The sequence below is a fragment of the Hirundo rustica genome, chromosome 1 (genome assembly GCF_015227805.2).
Source record: "Hirundo rustica isolate bHirRus1 chromosome 1, bHirRus1.pri.v3, whole genome shotgun sequence".
In the NCBI taxonomy this organism is placed as follows: domain Eukaryota; kingdom Metazoa; phylum Chordata; class Aves; order Passeriformes; family Hirundinidae; genus Hirundo; species Hirundo rustica.
Genome location: NC_053450.1, coordinates 70443765 through 70468820, shown reverse-complemented (window position 1 = coordinate 70468820; position 25056 = coordinate 70443765). Strand labels below are relative to the sequence as shown.

Here is a 25056-nt window from a genome sequence, read left to right as displayed (position 1 = left end):
TTATCCTAGGGTGCAACAGAGCACCTTAATTCAGAATATATAAGCTTTCCTAATGAGGAAATGGAACATTACCAGTACTCCATCATTGTTGAAACGTATATAACTCACATATTGATCTTAGATGGTGATTTTTACTGCTCTTCTAAACTGTTAATTGTTGGCACTTTCCTGGCTTGAGACATTTTACATTAGACTTGAGATACATTAGATTTGAGACAGCATACTGGTTTGCTAAGGTTGATTTCTTTCAGTAAATGGAAAATACTTGACCAAAAAAAGAACTTTTAAAGTCATGTCAGGTTTTGATTTTGTTTTTATTTGTGGCACTAACAGACATCAATATTTTACAATATATAACACATAGTCGTATTAAATGCAGATGGCTAAATATTCTCGTGTTTTCAACAGTCCATAGCTATACATTTTAAATTCCAGCTTAAAGAAAAAATCTGCCACCACTGTAGTTTGTGATTATAAAAATGTAAATGTACAAACTTCCTCTTCTTCAGTTTCATTACAATATAGGAAGTGTGAAAAAGCATTTTCATTTGTCCTTTTTAAGTTAATCAATTTAACGAAATATTTTCAAAATATGTACAACAACAAATACCAAAGTAGTTAGCATTTGAAAAAGACGCTGCTATAAATACTTGTGAGACAACATACAATAGCCATATGAATTAGAAACCAAGGGCCAACTTATGCATGACCTGAAATATAGACCACAAAAGTCCTGGATACTGATATAAACCAGCTCAACTTCATTTTACAGTGCAGAATGAATTCTACATCTTGGACCTCTATACTCTGAATCTTATTTATAACCTTCACAGTCTGTTGCAAATAGAGATCCTTTAAGGTGGCTCAATATTTTTGAAGTGCCATGTTTGTTACCAGGGTTCAGCATATCTCTGCATATTAGCATTCTATACATCATATCCCATAAGTAACTTTTCAATAGACACCATCTCACATTCATTATTGATTGCCTGCTTTCTCAGAGCTCCAGCAGAGACACAAAGTAAATTTAATTTTAAAAACCAATGACCCTAGCACATGACAATTTAGGTATCATAACCTTTTCCTTATGATTGGTTTTTATAGATCTTTACTCTGGTTTTCACCCTAATCGATTACAGCTCTTCTTGAAATCAAAAAAAAGAAGCAAGTAAATAGTTTGAAATAGTTACATATTTTTAACAGCTGGAAATGAGTATTACTTTTCAGATAGCTAGCAAAGCTTTTCGTTTTGCCCATAAACACAATTAAGTATTAACACAGGACTGCACAGTGTTTATATTCTTATTAACCTGCCAACAAGAATAGTTTATTGGCAACCTTAAATATTCAGAGGCAAAACACAATTCCTTGGCACAGAAGCTTTACAGCAGAGCAACATATTTTCCCCTTAGAACCATTATGCAGGAACACACAGAAAATTAACTACAACTTATTTTGGCTTGTAGTCAAGAGAATAAACTAAACTTCTTCATGTTTTTTGCCACTTCAGACTTTGAATGATGATTATGGGTGCATATGGGGTTAGATTTTCCAGTTACCTATTCTTCTTATGTGATTCAAACGAGCAGAGGGACCTGTAACAAAGAAAAGCACATGATCAATCAAGATATTTTTAAACCTCCAACTGTTGACATTGTTAACCAAACATTCTCCCGTGGGGCTGTTCTCAAGCTTGGTCTCTTCATCTGTTCCTTGAGATTACTTAAGCTTATCCGCTTTTGTTTTTCTAGCTATATCACTTGGTCTAATAAAAAATGCTATCCTTCCCTAAAAACCCCACACCTCATACATTCTAAGGTATTATGTTTGCAATTGTGTTATTTCTGGAGCATAGGTGATGCATTTTTTCTGTGAAATTCCTTCATTCTGTGGAATGAACAAGAAGCCCAGGCTGCAAGTATGCAACATCTGTCAGTCAAAATCTGCTCTGTATTGGTTAGCTGTCACTGGCCATAAAAATCAATTGATGAGTATTTTGCTTCCTGATTGAATGAAGGAAACTCCCAGTGGCTTTGATTCAGGAAAACACTTAAACAAATGTTTATCTTCCTTCCCAGTCCTCAGGTCATCTAAGCATATGCTTAATTTTAAATACATATGCTAAGATGCTCTTCCAAATTCAAAGCTACTGAGCTTTGATTCTATCAGAGAGATATACATTAAGGTCGCCACAAAAGCTGAACAGGAATAATGCATTTGATCAAGTCTAAATTTTCAATTTTGACCCTTATTCTTGAGGAAAAAAATAGGTCATGATATAAATTATTAGCAAGGTGAAGAGTTCAAATTATGTTTTATCTTCCAATTCAAACAGAGTAACAGCATGCAAATGCCTGCCTCTCACTGTGCATGGGAACTAGAATCACTTTATAGGCTCATTTGACTACCTGTATATCAAGCTTGGCCAACCTTATCGTTGGGCCTCCTGCCCCATTTCCAGCATACCAAAGCCTATATCAACTGTGGCTTTGAGTATGTAATTTCTTTCACTTCACCCACAGATACTGATGATAAGAAACAGTATTTGTTCATTCACAATTATACTTCTCTGCTTATGTGAGAAGAATAGCCCACTGCTTGACATAAAGTTATGGAACTAGGCCATGCTTCCTAGAAGACACTCAATGTGCCATAATTCTGATCAATGTGTTACTTGTAGACAACCAACTCCAAATTATCCCAGACAACACAGGGACTCATTGCAATTGGTGCAGTAATTATCTTACCTGGCTCCTTTGATTGCCAACAGAATGATACAATGCACGTATCAAGAGCTGACGTGACCTAATGCTGATGCCAAACATCACCACGAATGCTTGTGGGAACTGTGATGGAGCCAAATTAATTTTTAAAATCTCAGTGAACAAACAGAAAAGGCTCCAATCTTTATTGGAAAATGCATGGAATCTGCAGAATCTCTCTTACACATACCATTAAAAAATGGTCTACAGCAATCACTTCACAAAGAGCAACAGCCTGTTTTCTTCAGAGATATAACTTGCTTTCCCCACCATGTGCAGACACATTCCCCTGCAATATTTCTACCAAATTCCTGGGTACAACTCTAACTAAAATGAGTGCATGGTATATAAGCTAAAGCAACTTTTATAGTTTCCCTTTGTTGAGTAAGATTTTTAATCCTGCATGGACTTGTGCTGCAACTATACCTACAGCTAGACATCTAACGGGTTATTTGCATGTGTAGTTATGGGGTTTTTTTCCACAAATAATCATGGTAAATCCCAAGGCAAGTTACATAAGCACAAAAATACACATGCATTGATATAGAGAATTTCAGACATATAGCTATGTTATTTTGCATTTTATGAGATGGCAAATAGGAAGTTAAAAACTGCACATATAGATCTTAACTATATGATGCTGTTTGACGCAATTTAAGGAAAACAGTAGTTCACTTTTAAAATCAGAACTTTAAATGGTACAGCTCTATGGCCTGAGTTTTGTCCATGAGAATTAGCCAAAATTAGGTCTCAGATGAGCTGTTTACTTCCTAGATCAACTGATTCTCCTTTGCATGTATGGCAGACCCCAAGTCTGGGACTGCCTCCTTGCTAGTGAGACATGTTCATTTCTTGTAAGTATCCACCAAAGGCAGGGAACCCATCCTGGCTGGTGGCTTTACTTGATGCCACCTGCCTGACTTGCTGCTATACTTTGGATGTGTCGGACACCTGTCATGTTCCTTGACAGACCATTTCAAAAACTGAAGAAAAGGATTACTTCCCTGCACATTGTCAGGTCTTTTCCAGGTTGGTAAATTCATCCCATTCCTGTAACACATCTGTGTCCCCCTTTCTTTTGGGTAAGATCTGTAGCGTAACCACTTTCTGGTAGGTCTCTGAACTGTCCTGCACTGGGGATTAACCATTTGACTGAGCAGGCTCAACTGGGCTTGGCACCTGCAAGAATCTTCCTTCAGGAGTCTGCGGACAGCAACAGTGTGCAGTAAAACAAAAGCAATTTCTTCAAAACAAAGAGTGTTTTATTTGCCAAAACAGGCATAGTACTCCAAAAAATGGATTAAGGAAGAGTGAGGAAAGCTATGCATGTACTGTCTTACCTCTGCTTGGCATTTTCCTCAAACGTCTATTTCTGCTCTGGTTTCTGCTGGCTGACCCAATTAGAGACTGTGCTGTGCAGACCCTGACTCTCAGCTAAGCAAGGTCAGCCTGCAGCAACTTCTCTCCTCATTTCCTGCATAGTGAATCTTTTAACCTTAAAGTTCATGACTTTAGCAAACAGCTGTGTAATCAGGGGAGGAGTGGAGGAGCTGCCTTTTCACAGATATTACTTGAGCTCAAATGTTTGTTGGGATGCTCCTTATCTAGGCAATTGGTTGCTTTTTACATTTGCTTCCCCTGACAGCTATGTTTGATCTACTTCCATTGCAACTAACCCCACATAAATAAGCACCGAGTCACACATAATTATGCAACACAGATTCTTCCCAGTTCTCTACAATATTAGCTAAATACATGACTTTGCTGTCAGTAACACAGATTTTTCCCAGTTCTCCACATTATTAGCTAAATAAATGACTTTGTTGTCAGAAGCCTTTGTCCCAGAAGATTTTGAAAGACAATGGAAGAGAAACAGATGCCATTACTGAACTGAGCTACCTACTCTGCTGTCTAGTTGCTGCAACCAAAATCTTCCAGAAATCAAAGCCAAAACCAGCACTGTGCTCATATCTCCAAATCACAACATCATAGAACTTTGACAGAGGAGGAAAAACATAGAAAAAAGTTTGCTTCAGCCCTGGCACAAAGCAACCTGTCAGCCACTGCCTATGAAAAACTCAGCATTCCTTAGATATGGGCAAAGGAAGAAAAACCTGATATTCATCTATTATGTATTCTCTCTCCTCCAAGGATTAAACTTTTGCTGTCACAAGTTGTCCAACTGCAGGGAAGGATCAGAATTTGGCTCTCAATATAATGCATAAAACTAGAAGAGATATTAAAACACGGTGGATAGAAAGCCTTTTCAGAAATCTGACAAGATTTTTACTTTAATCAGTTATCAAGGGCATGAGATCTCAGATGTCAAAGTGTCATGATGACTTTGGCATAAATAAGACTAGCTTGCATATCCAATATCTGGAAGGACAGCACAGTAATAAGAAAATCATGCTCTGTCTTGGACAAAACACTGGTCTCTTTTATTTTCATAAGAGACCTATATAATGAGATGTACTCTTTTGTTATTTCAGTGTCAAAAGTAGCAAAAATTATTCTGCCTTGGAAATTATACAAGACAGGCACAGTATTTAGCAGAATACATCAGACTATCTGGTGTACTTTCATAACCTGTACTGGTTATCCAAGTGTTTTGAAATAAATCCCCAAAGATACGATAAAGACTTGTTTTCATGAGTAGAGCTACGCATCTCCTCAGAGACTTCTGCAAGAGCAATGCAGTTGGAAGAATAAGAAATTTGGAAGTATCTAGAAAACAACTGCATGAAGTACCCTTGAATGTCCAAGTCCTATTTTTTTTTCTGTCAACTGGTGAAGTGGGGAAATAAAGGCCTGACTTCTACATAATTTGTAGTCTTTGAATCACAGAATTTCTCAAATTGGAAGGGACCCATAAGGATCACTGAGTCCAACTCCCTGCTCCTCCCAGGACTGCCGAAAACTGAACCATATGACTAGGAGCATCGACCAGATGCTCCTTCAACTCTGTCAGGCTTGGTGCTGTGACCACCTCCCTGGGGAGCGGGATTCAGTGACTGACCACCCTCTTAGCAAAGAATCTTTTCCTGCTGTCATATGAACTTCCCCTGACACAGGTGCATTCCATTCCCTTGGGATCTATTCCTAGCCACCACAGAGAGGAGACTGTGCCTGCCCCTCAGCTGCCCTCCTCAAGGAAGGCACTGACTGCAATGAGGTTGCTCCTCAGCCTTCTCCAAGCTGAACAAACTAAGTGTGAACTCAGCTGCTCCTCAGAATTGCATGCATAACATAGATGTATTTTTTCATGTGAAAAATTAACTGCACATCCAGATTCCTGATGTAATCAGAACACGCTGATGTAAATTTCCCTGAAACATTGACTTTTTTGTGCCATTTGTATGATTCTGTGGAATTTCTGGTTTATCAGAAATGAGATTTTTTTTTGACAATTTTTGAAAGTTAAAATTTGAGCCCACTTTAAAATTATTTAAAGGAGGACCAGCGAGCAAGGTTAAAGTCTAGTTATACATTTATGGTTGGCATCAGCTAACTCATGTATTGGGAAAACTACATCTGCTTTTCTACATTCCCTTAAGTCCTTGGATCAAAGTCTATTCATGGAGACTGCAGTGTAATATTGGGATGCCTTCATTCAAGACAACTGATCAGCTCCTCTTTACCAATAAGCACAGTGTAACTTGAGATTGGGAAGAACAAACTTTGATCAAAGAGATAAGTGAAGTTACTCCAAAAATCACACACAGGCAACTGAGCATTTAGCCATCTGGGAGTTGACCAATTCGCATCTAACCACAAAAGCGAAACACATCATTAAATTAATAAAGTTCAGGCAGACATTAAATTGACCTCACACTTTTACCAACAGTTCGCAGCACATGTGATCAAGGTTTAAGTGTTGGGAATCAAGGTCTAGGACACATGACTGAAATTAGGAGAGAATATTTATTTATACTCACTTTGGGGTCTCATATCTGATCTTTCTTAGACTCACCTTGTATAAAGGACATCCAGTATTATCTCAGATAATACAGAATGGAAACATCATGAAAACACCTTCTGAAATTATATTCATGTTCTTGATGGTCTCTTTAATAAAATGCAATGTCTGTTCACATGAATGCATATATGCCTGGGCCTGTTTCATTAGCTGTTTGAAGGTTTCAAATACATTCCCAATCTTTGATTCAGTTAAAGGAAATAGCACATGTACCTTCTTCTGACGGAGTAAAGAAATTTGCACCTAGAACAGCTTAAAAATGGCTCTGAAAATACAGCAAGCATAGGTTGTTCCATCCACAGTAAATATAGAAGTACATTTACCTTTCTTAACTTTGCTGCTCCAGCACCAGAGCGAATGGCCTCCAATAGGGCTTGCCTTGCCTCCGCCGGATTACTTGAAGCAGTGACAGAGGATTTAGGAGCTGCTGCTGACAGCTGAATGGGCGGTGGTGGTGGTGGCTGGGCAGGGGCAGGTGGGATACACAGCTGCTCTTCCTGAGGGTCTTCTGCCTTCTGCAAGGACCGTTCTGCATCCCTAAAATGCTGCAGCTCTTGGGAGGCCAATGAGGAGATCTGCTCGTCATGCAATTGAAAGAAGGTGGTTAATATCAAGCATGGCTAAACTGTAATTATTTGACATTTGATGCACTTTCAGTACCCCAATTTCACTTTTCTTGGATGATGTAAAACCCATATAACTTTTGTTTGCCCATGGGGTTGAACATCTGTTACTACTCACTCACATCACTCAGCTGGGCTGATTACCAGCATTGAGGACTTGGCATTGAGTCTGTCTCAGAAACCCAATCTTTATTTACTGTGAGCTTCAGCATCCTGTAACTCTTCTTGGCATGTAAGGTAAGAGAGAAATTTGGACTTGGTATTAATTTGGAAACAACCACAAGGGTTTTGGAATCAAGGAAGATATATTATGGCTGCAGCAGCCACCCAGGAATATGATTACTTTTTGCAGTCTGGGCTGCACAGAAATAATCTCAGATGACAGGGAAGTTCTTCCAGATCTGAGCTCTCAGACATAGCTTCACTGAAAAAAAAAAAGCCATTAAACCTAAAGTTTCCAGCCATAGTTTAAAAAAAAAAAAAAAAAAAAAAAAAAAAAAAAAAAAAAAAAAAAAAAAAAAGACCAGAGAGAGCCACGTGAAAGCACTGAACTAAAATTTCTGCACAAATTACCAGCTTGGAAACTCATCCTACTTTAAATGCATGCAGGCAAAGTCTGAAAGACTAAGCCAGCTTTACCATCAACTGTGTCAAGAGATACTTTTGCCATTAATACCAATACTAATAATCATGATGAATTGTTAGTAATTACAAAAATTCAGCAATTATTAGGAAATTCAGTACTATGGGCCAAATATTTCCAAGCAGATCCATTGTAATTCATTTCTCAGACAAACTGCTGCACAGAGCTTCTGTGATGAAAAATTAAAGGATTCATCTCCCCTAAAATAATCCACAGAGAGCTCCTGAATTCCTTCCCTATGCATATATATACACACAACATATATATGAGCATCATGTCATGTTAGATAAAAGGTGAACATTTGAGACAACACGAAAGGGACAGCACATCCGTATTGAGCCCTGTGCACACACAAACACACTGATTGAACTAGCACAGGTGACATGGTGTGAAAAATCATACGGTTTCTAGGCAACTTCCTTTAAAATCATGGCAAAAACTTCTCTACCAAAGGAAAGTATTCCAAAAAGTCTCTGTGATGACTTCATTGTCAGAGCCTCTTTTACACAAATTGCTATTTATTCCTAATGAATGCAGAATGCAGTTAAGTATGTGTGAAGATTGTTGCTGCTTAGCACATCCTGCTCATAGGCTCAGAGGAAGCTGTGCCCTACCTGCAGCAAGGGCAGTAGGATATTTGAGGGGTGAAGTAATTCCCTAACACAGACAGGAGAATTTTTCTATCTCATGCCAGCTATCTGGATATGTGCTAATGAACTGAGTCATTGCTCGAGGGAAATGGGAACCTCCTTGCCAAGGACACATCTTTGGCTGGATTAGTCAATTGAGTGAAAACTAAGGCTAGAACAATGCAGGTTTTGGCTATTAGGAATAAGAGATGCTTTAATGATTAGATAAATCTTTCAGAGAGAAGGAATCATCCTGCGGTGCAGAATGCTGACGAAACATCAACATCAATTACTTGCATACAACTCGCACCATGTTAGCAGATAAACAGCATGTATGAAGAAGCCATAGTGTGTTTTCAGGAAACTGGGATTGTATATATGTATGGTATGTAATGCAAATATATTAATCCAACTGCAAACTCCTGAAGTACAGCTTTGCTGTGTGGAGAAGCTGTGGATGCCCTATTCCTGCTGGTGCTCAAGGCCTGGTTGGATGGGGCCTTGAGCAACCTGGTCTAATGGGAGATGTCTCTGCCCCAAGCAGAGACACGGGAACTAGATAATGCTTAAGTTCTTTCCAACCAAAACCACTCTAGAAAAAGACCCCACCTAAATGTGAAAATCATGAACATTTGATGTCCTCTACGTACACTCCCTGTAATTGGTTTGGATTTCTACATGCTTCTTTCTAAGCTAAAAGCACACAATTTGAAAGACTTCTAAGTTTTATAGCAGAGAATGGGATTGAACCTGCTACGCTCTCTGCCTAAGTCAGATCTGGTCTTCTGGGATATGGCTACCCCCTCAACTTCACTCTCTTCAGCACATTTTCTTTTGCAGCACATATCCTTTTGCAGGATATTTGGGTTTATTCAAAGTACTCAGAAGGAAAAGACTGCACTTCAAAGATCACTTACCATCTTGATTCCTTACCTTTTTTAGCTTTGAGGTGCCACTGTGGCCTCTTATAGCTGCTAGTAGGGCTGAGCGCTCATTCTCTGGCTCAGTGTATGAGGGTTTCCCATGACTGCCATTTAGTGCACTGTTTGAAACCTAGAACATGAAGGGAATAAACCTCACATTGTTATTAGCTATTTACTTAGACATAGCTTGGAAAAACTTTTTAGCACTTGTACCAGAATGCAAACTACGAAGACTAATCAGTTTGTCTCTTCTTGGGCCTGCTTCGAAAACCTTATTCACACTGAACAGTAAGGCTATGTGTAGATAGTAATGCTATACTTAGACATTGCAGTCCATATCCCCTGAGCATGAAGTCAGTGGCATACTGTTATCCCCTAGCAAAACAAAATGCAATTTTCTTTCACTGCAGGTATTTACGAGTTTTCTTCAGGTTGTGTGTTCCTTTTTTTACATAACACACTAAAATGAGGGTTTGGCTCTTCAACTAACCTCTACCTCTCCTTTATCTGTGTCTATGCACCCTCTGCCTCCTCCAGCTAGTGCAGCAGCCATGATGTTGCATAATATACAGGATGTGCAGAATAAGCACCAGCTTGGTCTGCATTTTCCCATTATAAATTTTTCAAATGCCTTGTGTTCTCTGGCTCACCAGCAGCTGTACAAGTTACCAAACCTCTGGTGTCTGACAGGGTGAATATAGGGCTCTGCAGTTTGATCGGGTTAAAAAAGGTTTCCACTTTACCTTTCTGAGTTTCTCCTTTCCCCCTCCTGTTTGAATGGCTTCCATCAGGGCACTGTGCAGCGATGTGTCTTTTGGAACTGGCTTTTGGATGACAGGTTTGAACTTCTTCTTTGGTCCGAAAATATTGGTCTGCACGTTAACATCCAGCTCACCAACAGTACTAACATCTGAATCATCAGGTTTCTCCTCCTGTTCTGACTCTGCATTTGCTGCTGCACCATTTAGCTCGGGTGAAGCTTTAAGTGAACTAACTTGTACACCATTAGCAGGACGCCATTTAGTGACTCGCAAAGATGAGCTGAAAGAAGATGGGACTCCTTGGAGATCAGGAGATTTGAGAGATGAGGCTGAATTAGTATGGATCAAAGTCTCACATTTCTGGTCAAACACAGTCTTTTTCTCTGCTACACTTTGTTTGCTGTTTAAACCATGATCATCATCTGCACTGTTGTTATCCTTTGAAGAGGATTTAGTAAGTGGAGCACAGGCATTCTTTTTATAGAAACTCACAGGAGTTGCTTGATTTGGTGCCCTGATATTAACTACTTTGTTTTCCATGCCAGAATTATCACCAGGTGTAAATCTGTGGGATGCTTTCTGACTGCAAGCAAAAATACTTGGAAGTGTTTCTCTTGTTTCTGCTGATTCTGTTTCCACAGGGCTATCTTTGGCCACAATAATACATCTTTTTGGTGAAACTTCTGCTTCATTCTTAACCTCTCCTGCCCCTTGCTTGTTTTCATCTTTCTCATTATATTCCATAGGGTCAGACTTAAAGGTAGTTGCATTGATGTGTCTTGCAATGGCAGATGCAACATACTGACTTGAAGTTCTCCTGTGTGGCTTTACGAACGGGAGTTCCAGCTTGTCCTTACTAACGGCTGGGACTGCTAGCGGTGTTACCTGGGACTGTGTAGCTGAAAGAGCTGGTTTGGACCTTTCATTCTCAGATTGTCTCTCAGCTACCTGGGTAGTAGTAACAGTTTGTGGTGCTGCAGGTTTTGGAGCTGCAAGACAGACAGGTTTGTGATCATGTTTTATAGTAAAGGGCTTAGAGTTTGTGGTGACTGCTGACTTTTTAGGAAACTGCTCAGCAGAGTCATCACTTTGTTTTTCCATAGAACTTGACCTCCAGAATGCCTTCACTCTTCCAATATGAATTTCCTCACTTTCATCAGAAGAAGAACCTTGTACATGCTTACTAACACTGGTGTTTGGGCCTATAAGATTGCCTAGTTCATCTATCTTAATGGCACCAGTGGAGAGTGAAACTCCTCTATCAAAATGTCTTACTTCGGGTTTGGGAGGGACAACTTTAAAGGTTGTCAAACCCATTTTAGGTTCGTAGCTTGATCCTGAATTCTGGGCACGATGACACCATGTGGGTGTTGATGGGACTTCTACTTCTGTTTTTTTTGCTGGTGGCCATTTGATTTCTAACTCTGATTTACTTTTTTTCAGAGATCTCTCCCTGCTACTACATTCATTAACTGGATTTAGCTTCTCTTTTGCTGTACTGATTTCAGTTGTGGCTTTGGAGTGAGATGGACTTAGCTTGGATTTACATTCCTCAGACTTCACACCATGTTTAGGAGAGGGTTCCAGTCTTAAGTTCTTTTCATTTCTTTTTTCAAAGGAGGATGTGAGGGATTCAAACATATCTCTCCTCTGTTCCACAGGCAAGTGAATGAATTCATTTTCAGATGGTTGCTGATATATTAGGTCCTTGCATACAGCTCCACCATCTGTGTGTCCCTTATCAAAGGAACCTGCATTGTTGTTTTTGTTTGTGAAATTCCTTGCATTAACAGAGTCAGCTGAGATATTCTGTGAAACCCTAATCTCCATCTCTTGATTCTCATCTGAGTTAGAAGTGCTAACTTCTGGAGCATCATCTATGATTGTTACTGGAACGGAAATGGAGACATCTTGGGCAGCCTCAACTTTTCTTACATGTGGGTTCAAGGCTTCACTAGTGTAGTCGGAGACAGAGTTGCTGACATCATCCACTGCTGCAAAATACACATACAATTTTACATATAGGCAGTATTTAGGCAATATGACTACAAAGTACACAAACAGCCAGTACAAGTTTAAACAAACCAGGTATTTTAGTTACACTTAAAGTAACAGGCTTTTTTTTAATGCCTGTATTACAGAAAAAGGAGACGTCTGGGTCCTTCTAATTGTCTGTTTGCTGATTAGGATCAGCAAAATATTCCTGCAGTCCTCCTGCTTCAGTCAGTGGGAAACACACAAATGTAGCTGAATGCAGAATTTAATCTATTGTTCATACCTTATCTTTGACTAACTTATCTAAGTGATAAATATGTCACCGCATGACTCCAAAGGAGAAACATTTCTAAGAAACAGCAAGCAACTCCAAACTATGTTTCCCAGACCCGGTTAGTAATAACAGCCCAGCTGAAGGATTTCCTTGAGCAAGCAAACAAAGAAACAGTACTTTTATTTTTTCTCCATTCTTCTCACCCTTTATTACCAGTGACTCCAGAAGCCTCATTGTGCAGGAGGACTATATATCCTCTCAAATTTGCTGGTATAAATCAAAGGTTAGAACACAAACTAAGGAATGGCTGTGTCTGAGAACTCACAAGAAATCAAATCAGACTCAAATCCATTCCAGAAGTATTAAAATGAAGATGGGAAGTTAAAAAGAAGTATTCAATATCATTTGTTGACAGACCAATAATAGAGAAGTATTTTTAATTCACAGTGGGAAAAAGAGGAGCACAACATGACGTTTTATCTCTTCCCACTGTTTCATGTTTTTCCATTTTTAACTTTTAAATGTGCCTGTTAACACAGAAGAGACACCAGGTACAAAAATGTTCCATCCTTTTCCACTTCACAATGATGAAATAAAAACAGAGGGATACTTCATTAAACACAGAGCTAAGTTCACAACTGATTTAGCTTCACTGAAGTCAATGAAATTATACTAAATTTGGTCTATAAAATATGTCCATTGACTGCTGTTCATCTCTTTGTGGTAGAAGACACTGAAATACAATGGTAATCTGATATGCAGTTTGAAAAATATTCAAAAGGGTGTCTGCTCCTGAAGCAAAGAAGCCGCTTTGGGGGGACCACATTCTCTCTCACACTCATGAGTTGTTCCCCATGATCTCAGTGAGAAACATACAGGATGTCTCAAGAGTACAGCTTGGTTTTTGCATCCACTGGCTGTGTCTCTGTCTTTTGCGCTTCAGAAGTAACACACACTTTCTTACCTTCTAAATCTTCATCCAGGTCAGCCAAAGTCTGCTGGAGCTGTGCTGCAATGAATGTATCTTCATTCTCATGCTTAGCCAAAGCCATTGCTTCATCTCGCCTGCTGAAGGAAAGAGGAGAAAATCATTGCGTCTCTCCCCTTTCCTTCACTTTGCACTGTTGCTCTGCAACACATTATAATTTCAGCCCCTTTGCTTCCACTGGGGCTCTGAAACTCATTCCCCAAAGAATGAGAAATGTGTAGCCTTACACACAAACCACCATATTGACACATCCATATCTAGGAAGGATCTCGGTGGTGCTTGAGCATACCCAGCGTGGTGGTAATCAAAAGATTACAATTAAAAAAGCCTGCAAAGAAATGGTCTGATTTCAGTGTGAAGTATGCACTTCAGCTGGGCTGCAGAAACATGGCATACGCCAGGACAAAGGTTTTGCATATCCATACAATTTTAAAGCAGACCACTAACCATCCTGCGCACCCACTGTAACGATATATGTGCACCTTAATTTAACAAAAATTTCATGGTAATGAAAAATAAATACAGTCAAAGTACTTTTAGACAATCACTCTGCATCTTGAGGTGTGGGAGGGAGTGAAAGCAGTTTCTAATGAAACATATCAAGGGACCTGATTTTGCCAGAAAACTGATGAAACTGTACAATGACCTAAGAGAAGTCTGAAATCAGAATGAGTGCCAAGTGTTGATTTTTCTTATTAAAAGAAGAGAAGAAAAAGAAAATGAAACAAAAAAGTTCTACCACACCGCCCCCCCCACCCCCCCCAATTAAAAAAAACAACCCCAAAACCAAACAACAACAACAACAAAACCACCTGTATGGCAACCTGGTACACAAAGTCCTTATTTTTCTTAGAGGAAAATCTTGATCAGCAGAACATTTTTATCTAAATAATTGAAATTAAAATTTCAAATTGGACAATTTATTTCTTTCAGTTATCTGACCCAAATTTAAGATGTTGTGGCCTGTGACACTGTATCTAAGATTTGCCCTTGTGATTAGCCTATTGAAAAAGTAGCTTTCCATTCTAGCCAGACTTAAAATAACTCTAGCTGGGTGAAGCAGATTTACCCTTTTCAAGATCATACCTTTTATTGCACAGATACAGTAACAGATGACAGATTTTTTTTTTGTTAGTTTACCAAACACTACCTGAAAAATGTCATTTTGCATCTTCCCTTTAAGATAGTAATCCGAATAAAAATTCAGGGGTGTTTCCTGACGCTAATTTAAATTTTGTCCAACAATGTAGCTTCATTTTTTGCTACTTTGTTGTTTGATTTTTCCCTTGCTCATACCAGGAGCAACTGAAAGGATATGTTGAAGCATCAGGTATTTTATTTTTCTTCATTATTTATGAAGAAAATATCCTTTTTATCTTTTGTAGTAGTCCTGCAGCCTGATCTTTCTACTCATACTTGAACTGCCTGGCACTTGGAAAGCTGACTTGATGTATATGGTATCAATGAAAATAACAACATACACCTCCAAGGAAGCCGTCCAAAACTGTCATGTGCACATTCTTGTGTACCTGAATACACAGATGGGATTAATTCAAGACAACAAGGCTTGATATATGACTAAAAGGTTTCCTAAACTGGAATCTAAGACACAAATCAGAATTGGTTGTTTTAAATACAGAGGAAGGAACAGGGTGCTCTGCAACTGGAATAAAATTTCTTCCAACATCTGCCACTGACCTGAGCTTTGACAGGCCCTGAACATCCCCACAAGCCAGTGTGATCTAATGATGCTCTGGCTCAGCATCCACACTGCAAGATGCACGGTGAACTGAGTTTCCCCCCTGACATATTATTAGGATGGTGAAGCAAATCAATTGAAGTCTCCAGTGCAGGCACTTGGCGCTGTAGGACTGCAGTCCCTCTGTACCCTGAGGCGCACACACAAACACACACACATCCATAAATCAATGAGATTACTCATCTGAGCAATCTGACAAAAAAGATTTACACTTATTGCAGAATCTGAATTGGGAGAGAAGACTGGCAAACAAAACTCTCAACGTAAACATGGCAGAAAGAAGGAACTAACTGAATTTCATGTTGTTCTTGCAGTGGAAAATTTCATAAAATTATTAAAAAGTACTCTCCTCTGAGTGCATTTTAAAACAATTTATTTGCAGACTCAGAGAGAGCACTTCCAATGGGAGAACCATTCAAACTGTGCACCAGCTAAGCAACAGGTCTATCCACTACGGAAAGCAAATAGCACTTTCTTCTTTACAAAGCTTGCAGAACAGTTGCACACAGCTGGAGGCAAGTAAGTGACACACACTGAGACTCGTTCTCTGACCTACTGTGAAGAAGTTTCCAAAGCCTTTGGAAGAAAAATCTGTAAACTCACGAGACCTAATTTCACGAGGGCTGTGCCAGCTCACACCCTTTTTGGGACCTGATTATATTTTCCTGTCTATTGCCTGACTCCTCTACAATACAGCAAAAATCTGTATCACTAAGGCTGTCCGTGCTGGAATTTCTAAAGGAAACAATAGGGTTGAGAATTTTATGGGAAATTTATCTCGAAAAACATATTTGGAATGGGACCAAACATTCTGGGGCTTCAAACACAGAGTGTAGGTCCATTGCACTGCACTGACCAGTTCTTTTCTCATGTCTATCAGTGGGAATCTTTCGATGACTCCTCATAGCAAAATTATCCTCTTCTTGATGGGCACAACAGTCAGCAGTGGTCTCTTTCATTATCCTCAGTGCACTTATGCAGTGACTATACATAATTTGCCTCTCAATCTCTGTTTCAATCTCTTTACAAAGACAACTGGGATAACATTATCCAATTCACAGAATTTTTCTGAAGGAAAGAGAACAATGCATTGATAATGAAAGGATTCTTATTTGCTGCTACAGAGGGAGCTTCAGAAAAAGCAGATATTTTCTTTTGCATTTCTAAATATCTAAAAGAGCTACTGTTCAATGCATCTCCAAACTCACCTACAAGGGCTTTTCTTAAAATTTTTACCACTGGGAATTTAGAATGGGCTATGTGTTCTGTGAGGTGAAGGTTTAGTAGTTTCCAGTAGCTCACATGACTTACAAATATGCTTAAAAAGACTCTTTCTCACAGGAAAAGGAAGACAAAAGGGCCTCAATTATTTTCTTTCCATAGCCTTCTTCCCTTCTAACCGTACACACTTTTCTTTTGTTGACAGCTGTTCTGGCCAGAAGCCAAGAAAAATATGAGTTATTTCAATACCATGTTTTACATTCTGGATAAACATTACCAGTGGTATTTTCTCATACATGTTTGGTTGGTGGTGTTTTGGTTTTTTTTTTTTTTTTTTTTTTTTTTTTTTTTTTTTTTTTTACTTAGGCAAGAACTTGACAACCTTTATGCTGCCTTCCTGGTTAAAACACAAGGTGCTAAAAATACAGCACTAGAGAGCATTTAGCCCAAGCTCAAAATGGCAAATGTGCACGGTTCCTGGAAGCCTGCTCACATATTACTTATGTAGATTAGCAGAGATTTGTGCAAGAGCACAGAACGAAGCAAAGTGACTACTAAACTACAGCATTTAATGTTCCACTGAGCTCAGGCTACAACGCCTAATTACTCCTTGGCAGCCATTTGCGCAGTTGGAGACAAAATGAAACTTACAGCAGCATTTTACCAAATTAGTGCCATGGGAGACATACATTTATGAGGAGGTTTACATGCTAAGAGAAATTTCTCTGATAAAACTAGCTGGAAATGCTGCATAAAATTATACTCAAACTGGTGGTAAGACAAGGGATTTGCAATGAGAGAAGCTGTCATTTTGTTATAGTCAAAGCAGCTTTACCTGTGGGTCTGTAAATGATAAATCTGACCCAAGTTTTTCCGAGCACTTCTTGGGAGTTCTGGTGAGCCTCATGTATGGCACCAGAAGTAGAGACCACACCTCCCACCATAACTGCTTAAATACAACACAGACCTAAGTAAACTGCAGAGAAGGGATGGAGGAAGATACTCAATTATCCAAATGCAAATACTTGGTGCCATTTTTGATGCTGCAGGATATTCAAGGCATCTCCCTGGGGCTCTTAGACTTATTATGGAAGACAGGGAAACTTGTGTCCTACCTGAATGCCAGCAGGTAAGAAGAAACCTAGCAGTAGCCATATCTCAGGTTAATTGAATGTGATTTGCAATCTCAGTCATTTTGCACAGTATTTGCTAAAGAGAAAGACCTGAGAACATGGCTCCCGTGAGCCTGTTACTGGGTGGGGTGGGAAGACAGAGCCATTGTAAGTAAGTCAAATCTGTACAGGCACAATGTGCAGTAGGACATGCAGGGATGTAGTGACAACTGTGAGGCACACTGAGAGCATTCAGCTTCTCACATGAGCCCTGAGCAGCTAAGAGGGACTGACCTACATGGAAAACTTACATGGTTACTCCAGTTCCAAAGACTGGGCTTTGGAACATTCAGGCTCCCCTCCCAGCTCAGTCAGTCATCCCAGTCTGGTCCTGGGGAATTACATTAATCCATCTTTATGTATCCAAATTTGTCCTATTTAAAATGAACCCATTATATTCACCTTTTACACAAATGCTGCAAAGAGAAATGCTTCTACTTTGTGTATATATATCAAGGTGGGTGTTGAAGAAGAGATCGATGCTGAAGGATTATAAGTTCTAGGAAGTATGGCTGAAACTTTTTGAAAACAATGTGCTATTCAATCAGGCCAGAAATATGGCATTAAGTAAATGCAGTGTTTTTATACATTATTTTTTGTGACTGAAGCAGCAAAGTACTCTTCACAAGTGGAGGTAACTGTTTTCTGGATTAACCAATGGTTTCCACAATCTTAGAGACCATTTTTCCATTCTTTGCATTTCTTAGGCTAGGTAACTTTTTTTCATTTCTTTTCAAGGAAGTAATGTAACTGCAGCAGGAGAGCAGCTAGCGGAAGTGTCGGACTTTCTAGTCACCTTAGCCATGACCTGACCAGTGATATCTTCCATTCCTATTGCCTCCTGTGAACTTGAGAATGAATTTTTAACCAAAGCCTGTTAAAATTCAAAAGCTGTAGACTAAACAACCAACTCAGGACTGGTTAGATGGCAAAGTCATCACTTGTGTTTGATGGAAGGTTTCTGAAACTGGCAGGCAACTAGGAAAGGGAAAAAGCATATGGTCATATTCTGCTGAATAACAGATAACCTTCTTTTCATGTTCTTAGATAAGCAATAAAAAAAAGCTGCACATATTTTTGAGAGCAAGGAACAGGTATCACTTCCATTCCATTTTTAGTTTGTGTTCTGTTTCTAGTTCTGTGGGACCACATCAAATAAAGGTCTTTACACTGCATTTGTATTTGTGCTGAATAAAAGTCATCAGAGATTGAATTTAAGTATTTTTCAATCCTGTAATATACAGGTCCAGTAGTGTCTTCAGATATACTGCCACCCAATAAACAGTAAGAACCTGAAAATAGAGGCGAGGAGCAAAATGAAGCGATTTTTCAACAGCAGCTGGGTTTATGGTCCTTTTGCAACTTTCCTCCATGGTTACTGGTCAAGAATCTAAATAGAAAGCAAACAAATATGCTTTTGCACAGTATCATTTTGTGTTCTAATGCTAGAAATCTCTAAGCTCGTTACATACCAGGGTGATTTAAGCTTCCAGAGTACCCGACCCGACATAAGTCAGTTCCAGGGTCCTGCTGCATAAGCAGCAGCTTGTAGTTGCTACGCAGCTGGTTGCACTCCCACTCCCCCTCCTCTGGCAACAACTTCTCAACAGGAAAGCCCGTAGGCAGACAGAATTGCGAGAAATAGTCAGGAAAGTGGATAATTTAGATATTAATACTGCCACATCACCTGTGCAATGTAACATTGCAAGTCAAAAGACAGTACAGTCAAATAACTTCTCGATTTACACAGAAAAATAGAAACAGAAAAGCACCAGAGCCTTCCTCTCCTGTAAGCCAACACCAGGCCTTTAGCAACCCAAGCTGCTCTCTAATATTTAAAATATTCTACAGCTCCAAAGCATACAGTATTTTTCCAGTGGTTGAGTTTAACAAAAAGGCTAATCAAGTATTCTTGCCCTAGAACGACTGAGTATCTATTACTTAAATATAATATCCATAATATCTTTCCTCCATGAAGATCTGCCAGCAAAAAAGTGCACAAAAGTTTCCAAATTTGAAGAGTTTTCTGGAACAAGGGGAAAGGGAAAGCCAGAGATAAGGACGGAAAACTATGTAAGAAGCAGAGGCTTGCAAATCTGTCAGACATCTGGGTCTTAATGAAATAATTTTTTTTTCCCTGAGGTTCTCCCTGACACTTTAACCCTTTCTCTACTTTCCTACTCCTTGAAACTGTTTTCAAAAAAGTAAAACAGGCTTACCCAGTTAAAATAAAACCTATCTTATAGAGAAATAAGAGAACTAAACATTCTCCTGTTTCTCAGAGACAGTTACAAGTGACAAGTAATTATACAGAATGTGTTTGCGCACAGAGGTATATATAATACATACATACACTGCTATTTTTCACTGCAGTTTTTCTCTTTCCTTCCTGCCTTCTGCCACTCACTATTTTTATTTCTTCTGACCAGCTTCCACACTGAATTCGCTCCAGCTACTGACTTCTCCTTCTGTCCCGTCCTTCCCGAGTGGAATACAAAACCCTCTAACATTTGAATGTGAATGGACTGAAAACTAAGCAGAACAGGTTCACCCACCCTTATCGTTTCAAGCTTTTGTTTTAAACTAACTCTTCAAAACCCAAACAGTTTAGTAGCAAACAGCAACTACTTCTCAGGTTGGTGACTAAGAGAACTGTCCTCCCAGCAGCTTCAGCAACCCCGACCAGAGCCAAAGGTAACAAATTCTTCCAAGAGAAAGGGAGGAAATGGGATTATCTCTGTCCAGACCCACAGCACGAACTGATCTCTGGAGGGTTTCCCCACCCCCACCCTATGTCCTCTACTAGCTGTACGTGAAAAAATATTCCTCTCTCATGGCTACTGGAGCAGACACTCAAGGGAGGGGAAAACCCCTTTCAGACATTTAGAAGGTATTTTGTCTTTTTGTCACACACAAGCCTGTATTTATTTATATCTTTATAACTACAAAGTTCCCTTCACATTTTAAAAGACTTTTACTTCTTAAACATTTCAATAAATTTAAATTGTTTTCAGAATTTTTTTTAAAAAAATGTCTGGTATTTTAAAGTGTTTTTCCTTCTTCTCTGAGACAGTCCAGCAGAACCACTGTTAAGGGTGTCCCCCTCTATAACAATTATTTCAGTTGTTCATAAAGTTGAGAAACTGCATACCTCTGCAAAGTGACAGTCCACATGACAATCTATATCATGCCCATAATCATACTATTATTTTATTTCAACCAAAAATGTTCAAATGTCTTCCAATAACAGAGTTTGGAGGAAAAGGAGAGCTGCATTCTGATACATGAAATTCTATTTAATACTCAGCTCTCTGAAAACAAGGTGGTCCTGGCATGGTCTATCCATTCACTACTCTGCCTTGACTCTCTGCCCATCAGCTCTCCTCCCCTAAAACAGGAAAATGCCACCTCTTCGTATCACATGAGCACTGTGCAGAGAAATGAACTAAAGTCTGCATAGCATGTGAATACCAGTGCAATGAGTAAGATAAAGAGAGCCAAAGGAAATGAAGTACTCCTGTCTCCAGAAGAGAATTTGAACTTAGTGAACAGCGGTATATCTGTTTTATTAATTGAGTACTGACACTTAGAAAGAAAATAAAATTGAGTCCCATCACTGTTATCATACTGTACAAAAGGGGAGGAATTGACGTTAAAAGGGGAGAATCTAAGATTACACACAGAGCCTTAATATTGAAGTTACCTAACTTTGAGTTGAGCGCATGACCTAGCATCCCTAATAGTATTATTTTAACATAATTTTTAATGTGTAATTATTTATAAAGCTCCAGACAGTAGGTGTGCATGATGCTTTATAGGCGTATAGAATTGTCTGATCCCTGCCCCTAGGAGCTTGCGTGATGACACCACACAAGGGATGGGAAAAGAGGGGGTATGGGAGGACAGGGTTGCAACACTGTGAGATCATGAGATGTACTTACTGCTACATAAGCAACATTTCAGCTTCTCTGTGGTTTTCTTGTTACTCATTTAACACTATATATTAAAATTTGGTGAACAGATACATAACACAAAGACATCAACCGTAAGAAAGGATATGAATAAAGAGAACTATGTAGTACAATGTTCAGACTCAGCAGTTAATATTAAAACATTCACAGGCAAATGTTGCATGTAGTCAATTATTTATACGGGTTTAGCCCTTGGCACCTCCAGCTGAGGTCTGGATTCTGCTCCACCAGGCACTGTACAAATGTATCGTGAGATATGATAGCTGTGTTAGGGTTTTTACAGTAAAAAAACAGTCAGTGTCAGAAGGGGATCTCACAGGCAGAGAGACCAAGATGGTTTAACAGGTTAGAGGCATGGCTAAGAGTAGAACTAGAATGTTTTGACATTTGTTTTGATATTCTAATTGCTAATTAATATGTGTATTTAGATTACGATTGCTTGAACAAGAATCCCCAAACCAAACCAAACAAAAAAGGGTGCATTTGCAAGTTGCTACTATGAACAGAAAATTAAAACCATAGAGGAAAGACTCCAGCTTGGAAACGCTGGAATCCATGTACGTTCTTTTAGAAATTTCTGCTTCTGTGCTCTGGAAACTGAAGTAGATTGGAGCTCTGCTGTGCTGTCATATTTGTTTGTGCAAGGCTGTGGTTGGTGTAATTTCTGACCTGGCCACAACCTTACCCTGCTATATGCTGACAAGCATATCTCATGTCAGAGACTGTACCATTAAATGCTCACAAGTTGCCTAGACTTCAGCAGCAGATGAAGACCCTGCTGTGATATTCTAATGCTATCAGGCATTACAGCCTCACAGCGACCACCTAGGACATCCAGTAAACAACTACAGAAACCCTAAGAAAAAATTAATTTAAAACAAAACATGCAACTAATTAAAGGAAGCAACATGGCAAAATATTCTTGATCTCCTGGAGCACAGGCTAACTCTTTGAAGCAAGCCTAGGTAGAGAACTGTGGACTTGATTCTGCTCTTCATCACAGTTCTTCACACTGGATGGGTGAAATACAACCTGGACTTTATTCAGAGCCCTTCACACTCCAAATATAACTTGCTTCCACTTTAAGGGTACTTTTCACACATCCACAGAGCACGAAATTATTTTAGTACATAGCACTATTAATTCTCAGGAATTTGCTATTTCACCGGATTAAAAGTGCAATTTTTAGTCAGTCATACAATTTCCAGTGACAAACTAAATATTTCCATTATTCTTATTAATCCTTTTTTTCCCCAAACTTTAGCCAAATCAGTCACTAAATAAAATTTCTGGCTTTGGTAGAGCTCAGACTCAAGGAGATCTCAGTCTCACTGCTGCTAACTCCTATTACTTTACAGCAGCTACACGTTCTTCCAATTTCTTTGTTCTTATTCTCCTATTGAGTTTAGATCACCCGTGTACAAAGTAGTGAGGAAACTGTGTAAAATTTTCCTTTATATTTTGTAGCTTATAGAAAGTACTGAAAACTCTGTATAACTTGGTATTGGTTGTTCACATGAGGTGCATTTTGACTTGTCTGAGGATTTAAGGGACTGGTTTGGTCCTGAAAGTAGCCCATTCATCAAAAACTATAAAGAATTTCTGAGTTCCCAACACATTTTACTAGTGGTGTGGCAGTTGTTTGGACAGTGAAAATAGAAATTGATATTCTCCAAATTTGGCTGTACTCAAAATTGTACTAAGAATTGATTTATATCTGATTAAAATAAGAATTTCATGCAAATAGTTTTAAAAAACTACTTTCCCCCCCCCCTCCCCCCCTCCTTTCCTCTACACTTAGGAAGTAGTTTTTAAAAACTTAGCAGCTTGGGCTCAAAAGGATTTTGAGGAGGACAGTTTTCAGAGCTGTTTTGTTTACAAAGGTAGGTTATGAATGGAATTTGATTTACCTCCAAATATTACCAGCACATTCAGAGCTTAACATTTTAAAAGATATTACTGTCAGCATCACTGTTGTGTTAGTCTAAGTGGTTGCTGACATAAGATTAAAATATATCACAAATGTTAAGTTTTTGCTATATCCCCTAAGCTGATATGGAACCATTTTTCTGTCCCATATTTTTTTTATGAAAAATAACGGCATTCCCCAAACAACAACTGCTTCCTATTTCAGATCCAAACCAAATTTAAATTTTTAAATTACAGATATATTAGATGAATACAGAATATTTAGCATTATAAAATCACAATTAAAAAAGCAAGTTGGAAGCCTAGCCCAGTGTCCTGCTCCAAGCAGAGGTAATTTCAAAGCCAGAACAGGCTGCCTAAGGCTTTCCCTGGCTGAGTTCTCCAGACCTAGAGATTCCTCAGCTTCTCTGGGGAACCTCTTCCACTGCTTAACCATTCCCATTTTGAGGAATTCCTTCATATTTAATTTTTATTTCCTTTAGAGCAGCTGGTGACAGAAGTCTTTCTGCACAGAGTATGCTTGAGAAGCCTCATGGTCCTCCTTTTGTTAGGGAAAGACTGCAACCGGGTCCCTCCCTGCCAACACTGCTTTCCCAATGTGAACAACCATTCCGCTCATACCTCGCACGCTCCAGTGCCCCAGCCCCCTCAGTGGCTCTCCACTGGACCCTCTCCAGTTTTCCAGTCTCTCTCTTGAACTGGTGGCCCAGGACAGGACACTGCAAGCACTGGTCTCTCTGCGTCTTCCTGACTGCAATGGGCAGTGCATCACTCTATCATTCCAGCTTCCACGCCTTTGGCTCAGCAAGATCCCTGGAATCAAGTCCTGCTGGACAGCTTATGAAACAACCCACTGTCTCATCTCTGTGCACTCTTTCCAAATAGTAAAAATTGTGTGGGTTTGTGGAGCAAAGGTAAACCTAAATGTCATGGACAGAATATATGTCCTTGGCTGAGGTGAAAGATGGAGGGAATAATGACTTTCAGGAGGGAGTGTGTCACAATGACCTGTGGTTAATCTTTTATTTGATTAAAAAACCAGAAAAAGTTCCCCCCAAATTGTAGCTGATTAGTAATATTATTATAGGGCTGTGCTTTGATGTCTTTGGTCAACAAAATGCTTCTTCCTCCCCCACTGAACATGCATGTGTGTTTCTCAAACCACTTTAGATCCTGTATTTTGAAGAAAGTTGGGATAGCCTATTTACCTCAAGTGGACCAATCTAAGCCTACTGAAATTAATGGGTTGCTTTTTTGGATCAGGTCTGGAATGTTAATTGCAGTTACTATACCAGCCTATCTAATCCTTCCAACAGAAACTGCATCCGGACTGCGAAAGGAAAAATCACAAGAAAAATGTATTGTTGAGCAAGTACCTAAGTAAGGCTTGACCTTGTCCTCATTGATATTGATGGATAAAGAAAAAA

General features: G+C 39.2%; 1 protein-coding gene across 9 annotated transcripts in view; it reads right to left on the bottom strand.

The window, feature by feature from the left end:
* Nucleotides 1-295: 295 nt before the first annotated feature.
* COBL (cordon-bleu WH2 repeat protein) overlaps nucleotides 296-25056 on the bottom strand; it is a 157647-nt gene continuing 132886 nt past the window's right edge. For 7 of the 9 annotated variants that reach the window (XM_040063499.1, XM_040063529.2, XM_040063465.1 and 4 more), the window contains 5 exons: nucleotides 13554-13657; nucleotides 10303-12314; nucleotides 9570-9689; nucleotides 7065-7316; nucleotides 296-1595 (listed from right to left, as the gene is read on the bottom strand). In XM_040063499.1, coding sequence (XP_039919433.1) covers nucleotides 1578-1595; nucleotides 7065-7316; nucleotides 9570-9689; nucleotides 10303-12314; nucleotides 13554-13657 — 2506 coding nt within the window. In that variant the 3' untranslated portion in view covers nucleotides 296-1577. The remainder of the gene's footprint in view (nucleotides 1596-7064; nucleotides 7317-9569; nucleotides 9690-10302; nucleotides 12315-13553; nucleotides 13658-25056) is intronic. The other 2 variants (XM_058420674.1, XM_040063470.1) reach the window with 2 other exon arrangements.